General features: G+C 40.2%; 1 protein-coding gene across 1 annotated transcript; it reads left to right on the plus strand.

The window, feature by feature from the left end:
- Nucleotides 1-2,585: 2,585 nt before the first annotated feature.
- Nucleotides 2,586-3,086, plus strand: LOC126631482 (uncharacterized mitochondrial protein AtMg00810-like). Its single transcript, XM_050301602.1, has one exon. It carries the CDS (start codon nt 2,586-2,588, stop codon nt 3,084-3,086), a length of 501 nt encoding a protein of 166 aa, XP_050157559.1.
- The last annotated feature ends 12,232 nt before the right edge of the window (nt 3,087-15,318 follow it).

Genomic DNA, 15,318 nt, shown 5'->3' on the forward strand with positions numbered 1-15,318 from the left:
GAACAACGGTTTGATTTGCATACGGTTGATGCAACTGAGAGAGCATTCTCTTCACTCTCTGTGAATCCAAAGGAACAAAACAAGAGTGATGCTCATTCTAGTTCATCTAGATTTCAGAGAAATGGGAATTCTAAAGGCAAGAAATGGGAATCAAAACCCAAATTTCAGCAGAAATCTCCTCTGCACACTTATCAGAATGTGAATGCATCTCAGTCAATGGGTCAAGAGTTTGCAAAGCCTCAGTGCAAGGTGTGTTCTAAATATCATTTTGGTGAGTGTAGATACAAAGGGCAACCAAAATGCTTCAATTGTGATAAATTTGGGCATTGGGCTAGATAGTGTACTGCAGGTAAACCAGTGCAAAAGGAAAACAATGTTAATCAATTGGAGATGACAGGGAATCTATTTTATGCAAATAACATAGTTTTAGAACCAAGAATGAATGGAGAGTGGTACATCGATAGTGGTTGTAGCAACCACATGACAGGAAATGTAGAATTGCTTGTTGATGTGAGAACCAACATAGCTGGAAAAGTTCAAATGCCAACTGGAGACCTTGTGAATGTAGCAGGAATGGGTTCATTGGTGATTGATACAAATAAGGGCAGAAAATATGTTAGAGAAGTAATGTACCTGCCTGGCTTAATAGAAAACTTGCTAAGTGTTGGTCAAATGGATGAGCATGGATATTTCTTAGTGTTTGCTGGTGGAATGTGTAATGTGTATGATGGTCTATCATTGGAATGTCTAGTTATGAAAGTGAATAGGTGTTATCCCTTGGCTTTATTTTCTGAAAATCAAGTGGTTTAAAAGCTAGTGTCACTCACTCGACTGAGTCTTGGCACATGAGACTTGGGCACTTACACTTTGGTGGTCTTAAACAATTGTGAGACAAGGAAATGGTGCATGGTTTGCCTTAACTTGAAGACTACAATGGAGTTTGTGAAGGTTGTCAATTTGGAAAACAACACAGAGAAGAATTTCCAAGAAATCAAGTGCAAAGAGCAATTGCCCCACTTGAATTGATTCATGTTGATCTGTGTGGACCTATGAAGAATGATTCAATTGCTGGAAATAAGTATTTCATGTTGTTGATAGATGATCTCACCAGAATGACTTGGGTTTATTTCTTGAGATATAAGTCTGATGCATTCAACTGTTTTAAAAAATTCAAAGCTATGGCAGAGTTACAAAGTGGGTTCAAGATTAAGTGTTTGAGAAGTGATAGAGGAGGGGAGTTCAAGTCATCTGAATTCAACTTATTATGTGAAAATGAAGGAATACAAAGACAATTCACTCTTGCATACACTCTACAACAAAATGGAGTAGTGGAGAGGAAGAATAGAACTGTGATTGAGATGTCTAAATCCATGTTGCATGAGAAGAGGATGCCATATTTTCTCTAGGCAAAAGCAGTACACACATCAATGTACATTCTAAACAGATGTCCCACAAAGGTTTTGAACAACATTACACATTTTGAAGCTTATTATGGAAGAAAACCAGGAATAGCACACCTGAAAGTATTTGGTTCACTATGCTATGTTCATGTCCCAGTTGAACACAGACATAAGCTTGAGCCTAAAAGCTTCAAAGGAGTATTTGTGGGATATGCAACTTGTGAAAAAGGGTATAGGGTATTTGATCCATTATCCAAGAAACTATTCTTGTCAAGAGACATTGTATTTGATGAAGAAGCTGCCTGGAATTGGGAAGAGAACTCAACGTCAACATCCCTCAATACTGGAAGTTTTATTCATGGTGACATAAGTACAGGAAGAAGTGACAAAATGGTGTTGTCTCCTACATCATCTATATTATCTCCATCTAGGAGAGGTTTTAGTATTGAAAACTCTGAAATTCAATCCAAGTCACCTATCTCAGGTGAATCTACAAGCATGTCAAACTTGAGTAAAGGGCACAATCAAGCATTTGACCATACACCACTGAAGTGGAAGAATTTGAATGAAGTGTCGGCTCAATGCAATCTGTGTATCATGGATCCAGAGAAGTATGAGGATGCCAAATAAGATGAGTCTTGGTTAAAAGCTATGGAGGATAAGATGTTTATGATTGAAAAGAATGGCACCTAGAAACTTGTTGACAGACCAACTGAAAAACCTGTTATAGGGGTTAAATGGGTCTACAAAACCAAGTTAAATCTTGATGGCTCAATGTTGAAGAATCAAGCAAGACTGGTTGCAAAAGGCTATGCACAAAAGCCTGGTTTGGACTACAATGAGACTTATGCACTGGTTGCTAGGTTGGATACCATTAGAACTTTAATAGCCTTGGCTGCACAAAAGAGCTGGAAACTGTATCAATTAGATGTGAAATCGGCCTTCTTGAATGGAGTCCTACAAAAAGAGGTCTATGTTGAGCAGCCTGAAGGTTTTGTAGTTAATGGCATGGAAGAAAATGTGTACAAGCTTCATAAGGCTCTCTATGGTCTAAAACAAGCCCCAAGAGCTTGGTATGGAGAGATTGACAACTATTTCTCATAGTGTGGTTTCAAGAAAAGTTTGAATGAACCAACTCTGTATATAAAAGCAAGGGGAGAAGATATCTTGACTGTTTCTATCTACATGGACGATATAGTCTACACAGGCAGTTGCAAATCAATGCTAGAAGAGTTCAATGAAGATATGAAAATGAAGTATGAAATGACAGATTTAGGACTTCTTCATCACTTCCTCGGAATGAGAGTGATTCAAACTGATTCCAACATCTTCATCTACCAGAAGAAGTATGCAAGCTCTTTACTGAGTAAATTTGGATTAAATGAAGCAAAGACTGTCACAACTCCTCTTGTAGCTACTGAGAAGTTATCTAAAGATGATGGAAGTGGATCTGCGAGTGATGAAATGTATAGGAGTATTGTGGGAAGCCTTCTATATCTCACTGCTACAAGGCCGGATATAATGTACGCAGCAAGCTTATTCGTAAGATATATGCATTGTCCTACCAATAGACACTATGGAACTGCAAAGAGAGTACTCAGATACATCAAGGGACCTCTGAATTATGGCCTGAAGTATGTGAAGGGAAGAAAAGCTTGTTTAATTGGCTTTTGTGATAGTGATTGAGGTGGCTCATTGGAAGACAACAAAAGTACATCAGGAAATGCATTCTCATTTGGCAGTGGTGTGTTTTCTTGGGCTTCGGTCAAGCAAAGCTGTGTTGCACTCTCAACTGCAAAGGCTGAATATATAAGTGCATCAGAAGCCACAACTCAAGCAATATGGTTGAGGTTTGTTTTGGAAGATTTTGGAGAATTACAAACTGAAGCTACTCCTCTTCACTGTGATAACACTTCTGCCATTGCTATTACAAAGAATTCTGTGTTCCATTAGAAAACCAAACACATTGATAAAAGGTATCATTTTATTAACGATGCACTGCAGGAAGGAATCATTGATTTGGTGTATTGTCCCACTGAAAAGCAACTAGCAGATATTTTCACAAAACCTTTGGCTAAGGATCGTTTCAGCCATCTCAGGAGTATGCTCGGAGTGAAATCAACTCAAGACTTAAAGGGGAGTGTTGAATTATAAGTCTATAGCTTATTAGAATTAGTGAAATAAGATGAGGTTATTTGTGTATTCACTTGAGCATATTTTCCAAGTGTGAGGTTAAAAGATGTAAGGCTAAAATAGCCATGTGTAGTGATCCTATAAATTAGCTAAATGTGTGGCTGAGATCAAGTGTGATGTGTGTGGATCCAGCTAAGGAAAAATGGTCATGAAATGCACGTGTGTGTGTGCTCAAATTTTGACATAGAGAAAAATATATTCCTCTTTGCAACTTCCAATAGCAGGAGAGAGAACTTTCATTCATTTTCCATTTACTTGCATCCTTCTATTCTCTCTCTAGTTTCCATATCGAATAACCCAGATAAACTCAAATCACACTAACACTCATCCCTCATTTCTCATTCTCATTTATTGAAATCTTATTCTTTTTTCATTTTTTATCAAGATCCTTTGACTTTTCTTCATGTCATTATTTGAATATTGAATTATTTACAAGTCATTATATGTCAATTTAAAAATAAAAAAGTATTAATCATTTTAAAATATAATCTTTTTCGTATTTTTTTCATATATTTCTATTTATAATTTGTATCATTTTTTTAATTTATACCAATATTCTTTTTAGTTTTAATTTGCACCATAATTTTAAATTTTAATATGTACCCATGTTTTCAATTTAATTTGTACCCATAGTTTTGAATTTTAATATGTACTCATATTTTTAATTTAATTTGTACCAGTATTTTTTAACGCACCCATGCTAATTATATGTTTTAAAATATATCAATAGTTATTTCTTGCACTATATTAATAATTACGTTGGTACATTTTTTTTTTTGCTAGAACTATGTGAAGAACAAATTACTCTATTATTGATGTTTAATTAATTGTTATATTTGTAAAAATATTATTTGGATTTGTTTAAATTTTATAATTTGTGGGATATTGAATGCATAAATGCATGAGTTAAATCCCTTAAATGATGTTTGGGACCTTGATCAAACTATTTAAACAAATAAGGTTTCATTCTAATAACTAGGTTGATTAGGGATTGGAACCAACCCTTTAAATAATATAACTTGATCAGTTGTGCTGTTTGTATAATATTTCTAATTTCACAGACGGTACTAGTATGCATAACATAGCCTAGGTATGAGATGAATATATATGTATACATACACACACAAAAGTGTGGATGCAAATTTTCTCCATCTTCTCCTTTGATGAAAATGAACATGCAAAATAATAACATCGAAGATTAAGGCCAAAAGCCTCAGGTGCCTATGTTGAATAGGGGGGTTTGGCTGAAGAATCTCTGATGCCAAAGTTAGAATTTTGAAAAGAATGTGTTTAGGAGTTTGTGGGTAGCAAATGGCTTCACTTTTTAGTGGGATGATATGGCTATTTATAGGGGAGTGGCCGACCCTATTTGGAGAATAGTGACTGGCCATATATGGTGTAATTGGAGAATAATTGCAAGATATTATGTGAATAATTAATCCTAAATTAAATAGGAAATTTGAGAGTTACCTTTTGTAATAAGGATTTGATGAGGAGTGATGAGAGGGATTTGAATAAATACCATTTTGATCACTTTTGACTCTTCCTTGATTGAGCCGTTATTGTCCGTTGCATGTGCTTGAGAATCTCGATGTGCCTCAAGGGTAATTTTATCTTTTTTTACCCAAAAGTCCACGTGTCATCTCTATAGTTTTCTTGATTATTTTTTGTCACATCCCGGCCCGGGCCCCCACCACATCTCGGGCTCAACTTCGCCGTAGCACGATATTGTTCACTTTGGGCCCTGACCATGCCCTCATGGTTTTGTTTTTGGGAACTCACACAGGAACTTCCCAGTGGGTCACCCATCATGGGATTGCTCTCACACAAACTCGCTTAACTTCGAGTTCCGATGGAACCCGAAGCCAGTAAGCTCCCAAAAGGCCTCGTGCTAGGTAGAGATGTGAATATACATATAAAGCTTACAGGATCCACTCCCCTAGGTGATGCAGAATTTTACATTTTTAGCTCCACAAATTCCCCCATACCTACTGGGCTACTCGCAGGAAAGGGCAGTAGGTGTAGAAATCTCCAACTTTGATGCAGATTCCCACTTGGACTTGGAATTAGATTCTTTTAGGAAAGGGAAATAAATCACCACCTAAGCTTATTTAAGCCTACCCTAAGTAGGCGATTGAATCAACTTCGGAGGACAATTATTTATCCTTACAAGAAAGAGAGAAAGCTAAATGATATTTGTTCCCCCTCCCCTAGCATTCTTCTTTGCTTGCCCATGCAAAGAACCTTCTTCTGTTGATTTCTTTGTCCTCTCCGTGCCGCACCAAGGTAAGAAAAACTTAATTTTCTTTGTCTCCTTCTTGGGTGGTGTTGCTACGGGGCAACCGTCGGGGTAGTGCAACACATTGGCTGGCATGGGCCAGTAGTCGACTCAACATGAGCCGATGAGGTAGTGTGGCAAGGGCCACGACTTGGTTGGAGCCAAGGGTTGGCTCAGCATGGGTCGAGGAAGTGTCGTGGCATGGGCCATGGTTTAGACTGCTTGCTAAGAATGAGGAAATTGCTTTAGTTTGATTTCTCAGCTGTTGGTAGATGGAGCAATCAAGAACGGAGCTGCCAAGATCGCAGTTGGTGAAGATGAATTGTTGGATGGGCAAACTACTGAGTGCGAAGTGTCTGCTGAGGGCATGATGGCTGCTGGAGAGCCAAATGTCATCGAAGCTTATAAATAAGCAGTCTGCTTTGTTTAGCTTATGTCAGATTTTGACGACCTTCATATAAGTTTATCAAGTTGCTATAAATAAACTGCTTTCTTCGCTTTACTCCATCTTCATTTTTTTTGAAACTTTGCTTGCTTGAAGCGTCTTGCAAAACTTTTAGCCATAGAACTGTTGGTGTTGGGCATGCTGCTTTGCAAAAAGTTGAAGATCCCACAAAGTCACTATGGCCGTGAGTTTTGGCTTTTTGGGCATCGAGCTGTTGAGTTCGTTATCAGTTTCTGGCCCTTGACCATTTGCTACTTTGCTAGTCTTCAAGTATTTTATCCTTTGAGCTATGTAGCCTGCATCACAACATGATAAAAATCTGTGGAATATGAAAATCGTTAACTAATCACATCAAAATGAGTGGTTGTGTGGAAATTCACAGGCAGTTACCCCATTTCGTTAAAGAGTAGACCCAAATGGGCGTCAAAGAATTAGTTTATCCTCTCGCACTGGAAAACTTACCTAGATGGGTGTCGGGGGATTGGTTTACCCTTTCGCACTGAAGAGCAATTAGTTTATCTTCTCGCACTGGAGAGTTTACCCAAATGAGTGTCGGGGAATTGGTTTACCTTAGCACTAGAGAGCTTCCCCAGATGGGTGTCGGGGGATTAGTTTACCCTCTCGCACTAGAGAGTAATTAGTTTATCCTTTCGCACTGGAGAGCTTACCCAGATAGATGTCGGGAATTGGTTTACCCTATCGTACTGGATAACAATTAGTTTACCTTTTTGCACTAGAGAGCATACCCTATATGGGTGTTGGGGAATTGGTTTACCCTCTCGTACTTGAGAGCAATTAGTTTATCCTCTCTCACTGATGAGCTTACCCATATGGGTATCAGGGAATTGGTTTACCTTTTTGCACTGGAGAGCAATTAGTTTATCCTCTTGCACTGAAGAGCTTACCCAAATGGGTGTTGAGCAATTGGTTTACCCTTTCACACTAGAGAGTAATTAGTTCATCATCTCACACTCGAAAGCTTACCCATATGGGTATCGGGGAATTGGTTTACACTCTCGCACTGAAGATCAATTATTTTACCTTCTCGCACTAGAAAGCATACCCATATAGGTGTCGAAGAATTGGTTTACCTTCTTTCGCACTGGATAACTTAGCCAGATGAGTGTTGGGGTATTAGTGTACCCTTTCGCATTGGAGAACATACCCAGATAGGTGTGGGGGAATTGATTTACCCACCGCACTGAAGAGCATAGAAGTTGTTGTTGTGAGCACAGCTGAGGAAAGTTGGACTACTGGACAACTGAAATAATCCTCAGCCTATGAGGTCTTGTTTGTCGATCTGCTTGAGACTGCAAACTGCTTGTGGAACCCACGTAAGGGTGCAAGTGGGAAGCACAGTAAGCTATTCATGGACATTCTCCAAGTATTGCGCCATTCTTAGATGTTTCATCATGTGTTCTTCTAAGGCTTGGTTGGTGGTCAGCCACTGCTAAGTCTTTTACTTGTAGTGGTTGCTAGTAAGGCCTCATATTCTGATCTATCGTTGGATGTTTTGAAGTTTGAAGTGCCGTGGGCTTGGACGATGCTGATAGAAGCCGAAGGTGGCACGACTATGAGCCATGGTGCAAGATCGACACGGCTGGGATCCATGGTGACAGATCAAGAGCGGCTGGGAACTGTGGAGTAGGTAGGCACAACTTTGAGCGCAGAGTTGTGATGAAAACAAAACATGCCTTTGGTTCTTGGTGGTTAGGCTGTTGTGTCCTTTTGGTACCCGCCTGCCCCAGACGTGCCATTAGGCTGAGTTGCTTCATTTGTCGAAACAAAAGTAATCTTTGTATCCGCCAGTGTATGTGTAGATGGTTCTGTTTGCTCAATCTTGTTAATGAAATGTGACCTGCTTATGTTAGTCATGTCTCGTCGGAGTGCCCTGTTAGTAGCTTTGTTGTGTTGAAAATCACGTAATTGTTTGGTTGAGAGTTTCTAAACTTCTTCATCTGGGGCAGGGAAGCTTTTAGCTGCCTTCGGTTGTGACTTGTTGGTTTATTTTATTCTTCCATATACTCGGCTCGTAAATACCGCTACTACGATAAATGTGGTACATTCTTGGCAAGTAAGCAGGTTCCTCGTAGGCTGCCGGTTGAACTTAAGGCGGATTAAGTGACTGCTTCTCTTTGTTTACTATGCTTCCTACTCCGATGTGAGGTGAAAGATACTCATTACGGGCTTAGCCGCGAATGAACACTTTGCCTCGAAGATTGACTATGTTGATAATCAGAATGTGGCCTTAACTGTGAATGTATGCTCATCTGTGGGCTTAATCAGGAGTGCATACTCCTCCGCGCACTAAGACGAGATTATACGCTATCCCGAGGGCCTAGGCGGGAGTGTACACTGCCAGAAGGCTCGGTTCATGGCTGGTTGAAGAGCTACTTGCTTGGACGTTGTTGGAGAGGTTCGTCGTTTGCCCTTATCCTGCTTCGAGACACCTTATCTAGGTCACGTTGTAAAAGTTGATTCACCAAGGTTGCCTGATGCGCAAGGACGCTTGTCAACTCTATGACTTGTTGGGATAAATATTGTTCACCATACGGGTTGGAAGAGCTTGGATGGTAGGTTTCTCCATAGGTAGTAGAAATGTAGTGGACTCCGTGTGCAAAATTTTAAGCCGGGATAGTCAAATATGCAAAAACTCGAGTTGAAAATGCCCCCGGTTCAATCGTTTATCCAGAAATCTAAAACTGGGACGGTTGAACCGGACTTGGACTGATTGGGATCGCTAAGTGGGCCACGAGAGCGAGTTGGGCTGCGGAAGTGGGCCGAGCCATATGTAGGGTGCGTGGGCGTAGTGCAGCGATGAAAACGCATTGGATCTACGCTGCTGTGGCTACGGCTTGGGCCGAGATGATTGTTAGTGCGGCTCGGGCTTGTGATGCGCCTTGGGCCTGCGCTGCTGGGGTAGCGACTTAGGCCGGCTCGTGATGAACCTAGCTCGGCTGGCTTGCGGTGTGGGCTACTATAGCAGTTGCTTTCTACTCTCCGTAGGCTTGCTAGTGGGGAGTTGGCCCACTCCCCACTACTATGGTGGTCTCCGTAGCTGCCATGGTGGTGGTGTTTCGTGGTGGCAAATTTGCTCATCTTGCCATCGTGTTGAGCTTCGTGGATCGTCATGGTGGGGCTACGTCTCATCCTCCATCATTCGATCCAGATCTTTGAAAGTAGAAAGTTTTGTTCGTCATGGTTTTTGAATTTCTCATCATTGTATTTTTCCCTTACCTATATTCAAAGAGTTAACAAAATTTTAGGAATAAGAAAATACAAAAAAATTTACGAACGAACAAGAAATGAGAAACTTTGAATGCAAGAGTCTTCTTTGAGCGTGTGAATCAAACTCTCAATGAAAACACCTATTTGTGGATGCAAATTTCCTCCATCTTCTCCTTTAACGAAAATGCACCTACAAAATAATAACACCTAAAATTATGGCCAAAAGCCTCATTTGCCCACGATGAATGGGGAACTTTGACCGAAGAATCTCCGATGCCAAAGTTAGAATTTTGAAAAGAATGTGTTTAGGAGTTTGTGTGTAGCAAATGACTTCACTTTTTAGTGGGATAATATGGCTATTTATAGGGGAGTGGCCGACCCTATTTGGAGAATAGTGGCCGGCCATATATGGTGTAATTGGAGAATAATTGCAAGATATTATGTGAATAATTAATCCTGTTGATGCACTAAATTAGTGAGGACTTTGGTACAACAGAAAATGTTAAGTTTGTGACCTTCGCTAGATTGCTCCGATCACTAGTGTGGATATGTATGTAAATGGATAGGGACAGGGAAGCAAACACAAGATGTACGTGGTTCACCCAGATTGGCTACTTCCACGGAGTAGAGGAGTTCTCATTAATTGTGAAGGGTTTACACAAATACATAGGTTCAAGCTCTCATTTAGTGACTACTAGTGAATGATTTAGTACAAATGACATTAGGAAATATTGTGAGAGAATGATCTCTATTTATAGAAGAGAGTTTTTAGTTTCATTCTGACATTGACACGTGTCATGTTGTGATTGGCTTCTGATGTTGACACGTGTCGTGCTATCATTGGCTTCTGATGTCGACATGTGTCGCGCTGTGATTGACCTCCTAGTTTGAGGGAAACTCTTCTGGATCCTTGATGGTATAACGTTGACTGGTGCTCAGTAGTTTCGGGATTGGTCAAGTATGGTACAAACAGTGCTCCCTTAAGTTCCCGAGTGAGGGAAGTTCCTCGGTTGGGGACTTGCAAGATCCAAGCCATTGAGTAATCACGAAACTTCTAAGTACCGAAGTGTGGTATCATTTTCACTTGCCTAATCTGTCTTATACGTAGATGTGCCATCTTCTCTAGAAATATTTTTCCTCCATCCAGGGGTGGTATCTTTAACCGATGAAGATGCACAAGGTAATGTATCAATTTCACTTGAAGCTTACTTGTAGTTTCGGGCTTGGTCAAGTGCGATACAAAACCCTATAATAGGAGTCCCCTAAGTCTCCGAGCTAGGAGATTTACCGAAAGAGGTAACAGACAAGGTAAGCAATCAGATTTCCAAGCAAGCAAACTGGATCGGAGGTTCGACTTTGGCTTCCGGTTGATTGTTCTCCTTCTCCTTATGTCATAAACAGCAATAAGGATAAGGAGAAGCAAATGGAGAATAGATGATATGAGATACTTTTGCTTTTGAAGAAGTAACTTTCCACAAGCTTATTCTTGAACTAGGCTGGAGGGTTTTCTGGTTTCCTCTAGAGTATAAGGCCGACTCAAGAATTTGAGGGTCAAAACAAGTCCATCAAATCAAAAGTGCGTTCGACCTTGATGATATGGGATACTTTTGCTGTTGACGAAGTAATAGATGAATCGACACGTGTTCTGTTACGCTTGTCTCCACATGCTTCCTTGTATCCTTCTCACTTGCCCTATTTGTTCCCCAGGCAAATGTGGTATCTTCTCTTGAAGCATAAGATGTTGAAGATGAGTACTCGAGAGCAATGCCAGGTAAGTAATCAAGCAAGGGGTTCCAGGCAGTCAGTTCCTCACTGGAAGCTTGATTCCAAGTGCTGACTGAATGCTCTCTTTCTCCTTGTCTTGCAGGTAAGAACAAGGCCAAAGGAAAAGACAGGGGAAAAGCATGATATGGGATACTCTTGCTTTTAACCCTGATGACATGAGATACTCTTGCTCTGGTGTGGCTTGTTTGCAGAGGTATTATCGGGAGGAAAAGAAGCTGAGAATTTCGAGAGATTATGCTGAGAATGCCCTCTTGGATGCGAAGAAAAGTTGAGCATTTTTTTTTATTTGCAGGTCTGCCTGGTTGTGGAGGATGGAGGTCGACATATATAGGAGTCTCCCTAACAACAAGTAGTAGTGTTATTCCTTTACCCTTCTTGGTCATAGCAATGTAGCGGGAGTTGCAAGCTTCACGTGTTTTAACTTTGTCAGAGCACTTTAAAAAAGTGGTCTGTGGTATCTGGAAAGCTGATGTTGCGTGTGAAGATTGCAGATAAGCTTTATCCAAGGAAATCTAGCTCTCGAAGTTCGGAGAGCGGTGCTTCTTCGATTTTCGAACAAGCAATCCTGTCGGGGATCTGGCTCTCGAGATTCGGAGAACGGTGCCTCTTCGATTTTTGAGAAAGAAATCCTGTTGGGAGTCTGGCTCTTGAGATTTGGAGAGCGGTGCCTCTTCGATTTTTGAGCACGTAATCCTGTTAGGAGTCTAGCTCTCGAGATTCGGAGAGCGGTGCCTTTTCGATTTTTGAGAAAGCAATCCTGTTGGGAGTCTGACTTTTGAGATTCAGATAGCAATGTCTTTTCGATTTTTGAGAAAGTAATCATGTTGGGAGTCTGGCTCTCGAGATTTGGAGGGCGGTGCCTTTTCGATTTTTAAGCACGTAATCCTGTTGGGAGTTTGGCTCTTGAGATTCGGAGAGTGGTGCCTCTTCGATTTTTGAGCAAGCAATCTTGTTGGTAGTGTTTTCTCGAATGTGAGTAAAGGTTGGGGATTTTACCAGTCTACCTTGCCAAGAAGCACGGAAATTGACACACATTGGGACTTTCTAGTTATCAAGCAGTGGTGTTGTTCCTTTACCCTTGTGGGTAATAGTAGGGTAGCTGGACCTTCAAAATTTATGTGTCTAACCTTTGTCATAGATCTTTGGCAAAGTTATCTATGATACCTGAGGAGCTGATGTTGCATGTGGAAAGTGGTGCCTTTTTGAAATCCGGATAGTGGTGCCTCTTCGATTTTTGAACCAACGGCCCTGTTGCCCTTTTTTTTATAAGGGCACCAATTCTGAGTGAGGAAAAATTCTTGTTTGGAGACTTGAAAAATCCAAGTCACTGAATGGTCGTGAAACTTCCGAGTATCAAGGTGCAGTAGCATATGGTAGGAGTCCCCCAAGTCTCTGGTCGATGGAGTTGACGAATGAGGCATTTCCTTTCTAAGTGGTAGCCCAAAACTCATTCTTCATATATATTTGTTATGAAAGTTGTTAGGCCCAAAGAAGAGGAGGCCTAGGCAATTTTTTTTTTCGAAATTTTTTTTTGATTTTTTTTTCTTTTCGAATTTTTGAATTTTTGAATTTTTGAATTTTTGAATTTTTGAATTTTTGAATTTTTGAATTTCCGAAAATATATATATATATATATATATATATATATTTTTTTTTTTTAAAGCTATGTAGGTGAAGCTTTGGTGTTGAAGCTTTGAGGTTGAAGTTTTGTCGGGCACCATGAATTGATTTTGCTTCACACTATCTTGATCAAGATAGTGTGAAGCTTTTGTAGGTGAAGCTTTGTAGGTGAAGCTTTTGCGGGTCAAGTTTTTGTAGGTGAAGCTTTTGTGGTGGGGGAATCTTTTATTGGTGAAGCTTTTGTGGTGGGTGAAGCTTTTGTGGGTGAAGCTTTTGTTGGTTAAGCTTTTATGGTGGGTGAAGCTTTTGTGGTGGGTGAAGCTTTTGTTGGTGAAGCTTTTGTGGGTGAAGCTTTTGTGGTGGGGGGAAGCTTTTGTGGTGGGGGAAGCTTTTGTTGGTGAAGCTTTTGTGATGGGTGAAGCTTTTGTGATGGGTGAAGCTTTTGTGGTGGGTGAAGCTTTTGTTGGTGAAGCTTTTATGGGTGAAGCTTTTGTAGGTGAAGCTATTGTGGGTGAAGCTTTTGTAGGTGAAGCTTTGGAGTTGAAGCTTTGTAGGTGAAGCTTTGGAGTTGAAGCTTTTGTTGGGTTTTGATTTTGCTTCACACTATCTTGATCAAGATAGTGTGAAGTTTTTGAGAATTTGTAGTTGTCCTCCATTGATGAAGCTTTTGTTGGTGAAGCTTTGGAGTTGAAGCTTTTGTTGGGTACCATGAATTGATTTTGCTTCACACTATCTTGATCAAGATAGTGTGAAGCTTTTGAGAATTTGTAGTTGTCCTCCATTGATGAAGTTTTGTTGAATTTCCATTTTCTTTTTTTTTTTTTTTTTTTTTGGAAAGCTAGAAATTTGAAAATGTGGGAGAGACAACATATACAAATTTGTGAAGCTTTTGAGAATTGTGGTTGCCCTCCATTGATGAAGCTCTTGTTGGCACCATAAATTGGTTTTGCTTCATACTGTCTTGATCAAGAGTGTGTGAAGCTTTTGAGAATTATGGTTGCCCTCTATTGATGAAGCTTTTGTTGGCACCATAAATTGGTTTTGCTTCACACTGTCTTGATTAAGAGTGTGCGAAGCTTTTGAGAATTGTGGTTGAACTCCTTTGATGAAGCTCTTGTTGGCACCATAAATTGGTTTTGCTTCACATTGTCTTGATCAAGAGTGTGTGAAGCTTTCTACGAGTTGTAGTGTTTGCATTGTTACAGAGGAGAAATGTCTGAAGCAGATGTAAGAGGGCTGAATAGCTTGATCTTCATATGCCATGCACTGAAGTTGTTGTTGGCTTGTAATAAGACTTTGTTGGTGACTATAACTCTTGTTGGGCATAAGTGCTCCCCTAGTTGAGTTGTCAAGCTTGAGGGTTTTTGATTATTTGTGAATGCTAGGAGTTCACATGTACAAGTTGTACCACTCGTTTTCTAGTAGGTGGAATGAATGGTGAGTTGCTTTCATCAATTGGTTGGTGGTACGAAGATGAGTTCCTTTTTCACCTGGTTGGTGGCATGAGTGGCAAGTTGCCAAATGATATTAGAGTACGGGTTGTACATTTCATCACCTGGTTGGTGGCATGAGTGGCAAGTTGTCAAATGATATTAGAGTATGGGTTGTACATTTCATCACCTGGTTGGTGGCATGAAGGAGAGTATGGATTGTACATTTCATCACCTGGTTGGTGGCATAAAGATGAGTTCCTTTTTCACCTAGTTGGGGGCATGAGTGGCAAGTTGCCAAATGATATTAGAGTACGGGTTGTACATTTCATCACCTGGTTGGCGACATGAAGGAGAGTACGGGTTGTACATTTCATCACTTGATTGGTGGCATGAAGATGAGTTCATTCTTCACATTTCATCACCTGGTTGGTGAGAATAAGGACAAGGTGTCGAGGCACATTGTAGCAAGTGTCAAAGACACAAAGTATGTTGAACCCTTTTGAAGCACATTTGGCTTATGTATGGATGTGTTGGAATGTATGATGTTTATGTATGAATGTGTTGGAATGTATAATGTTTATGTATGAATGTGTTGGAATGTATAATGTTTATGTTGATTGATATGAGTGATGCTTATGAATGTTTTGCTATGCATGAAGGGATCCATGCTTTTGATATATGAACCATGTTGGTTGTAACACTTAGTATCACATACTTTGTGTCAAAGTATGCATGTTGAAGCTTTGAGTTGGAGTATAAGGGTAGGTCAGTGTAGACCAAGTGTTCTAGTGCTAGGAACGTAAAAGACTCAAAAGAAGTTGTCTGAATTCCCTCTTCTTTAAATATTTGCCGAATGGCTTGTGTGACAAAAGATCTCAAACGGTTGAGAGTCAAAACATTTGTAATGTGTATGCCTTCTTATAATAGCATTTCTTT

The sequence above is a fragment of the Malus sylvestris genome, chromosome 8 (assembly GCF_916048215.2).
Source record: "Malus sylvestris chromosome 8, drMalSylv7.2, whole genome shotgun sequence".
Classification (NCBI taxonomy): domain Eukaryota; kingdom Viridiplantae; phylum Streptophyta; class Magnoliopsida; order Rosales; family Rosaceae; genus Malus; species Malus sylvestris.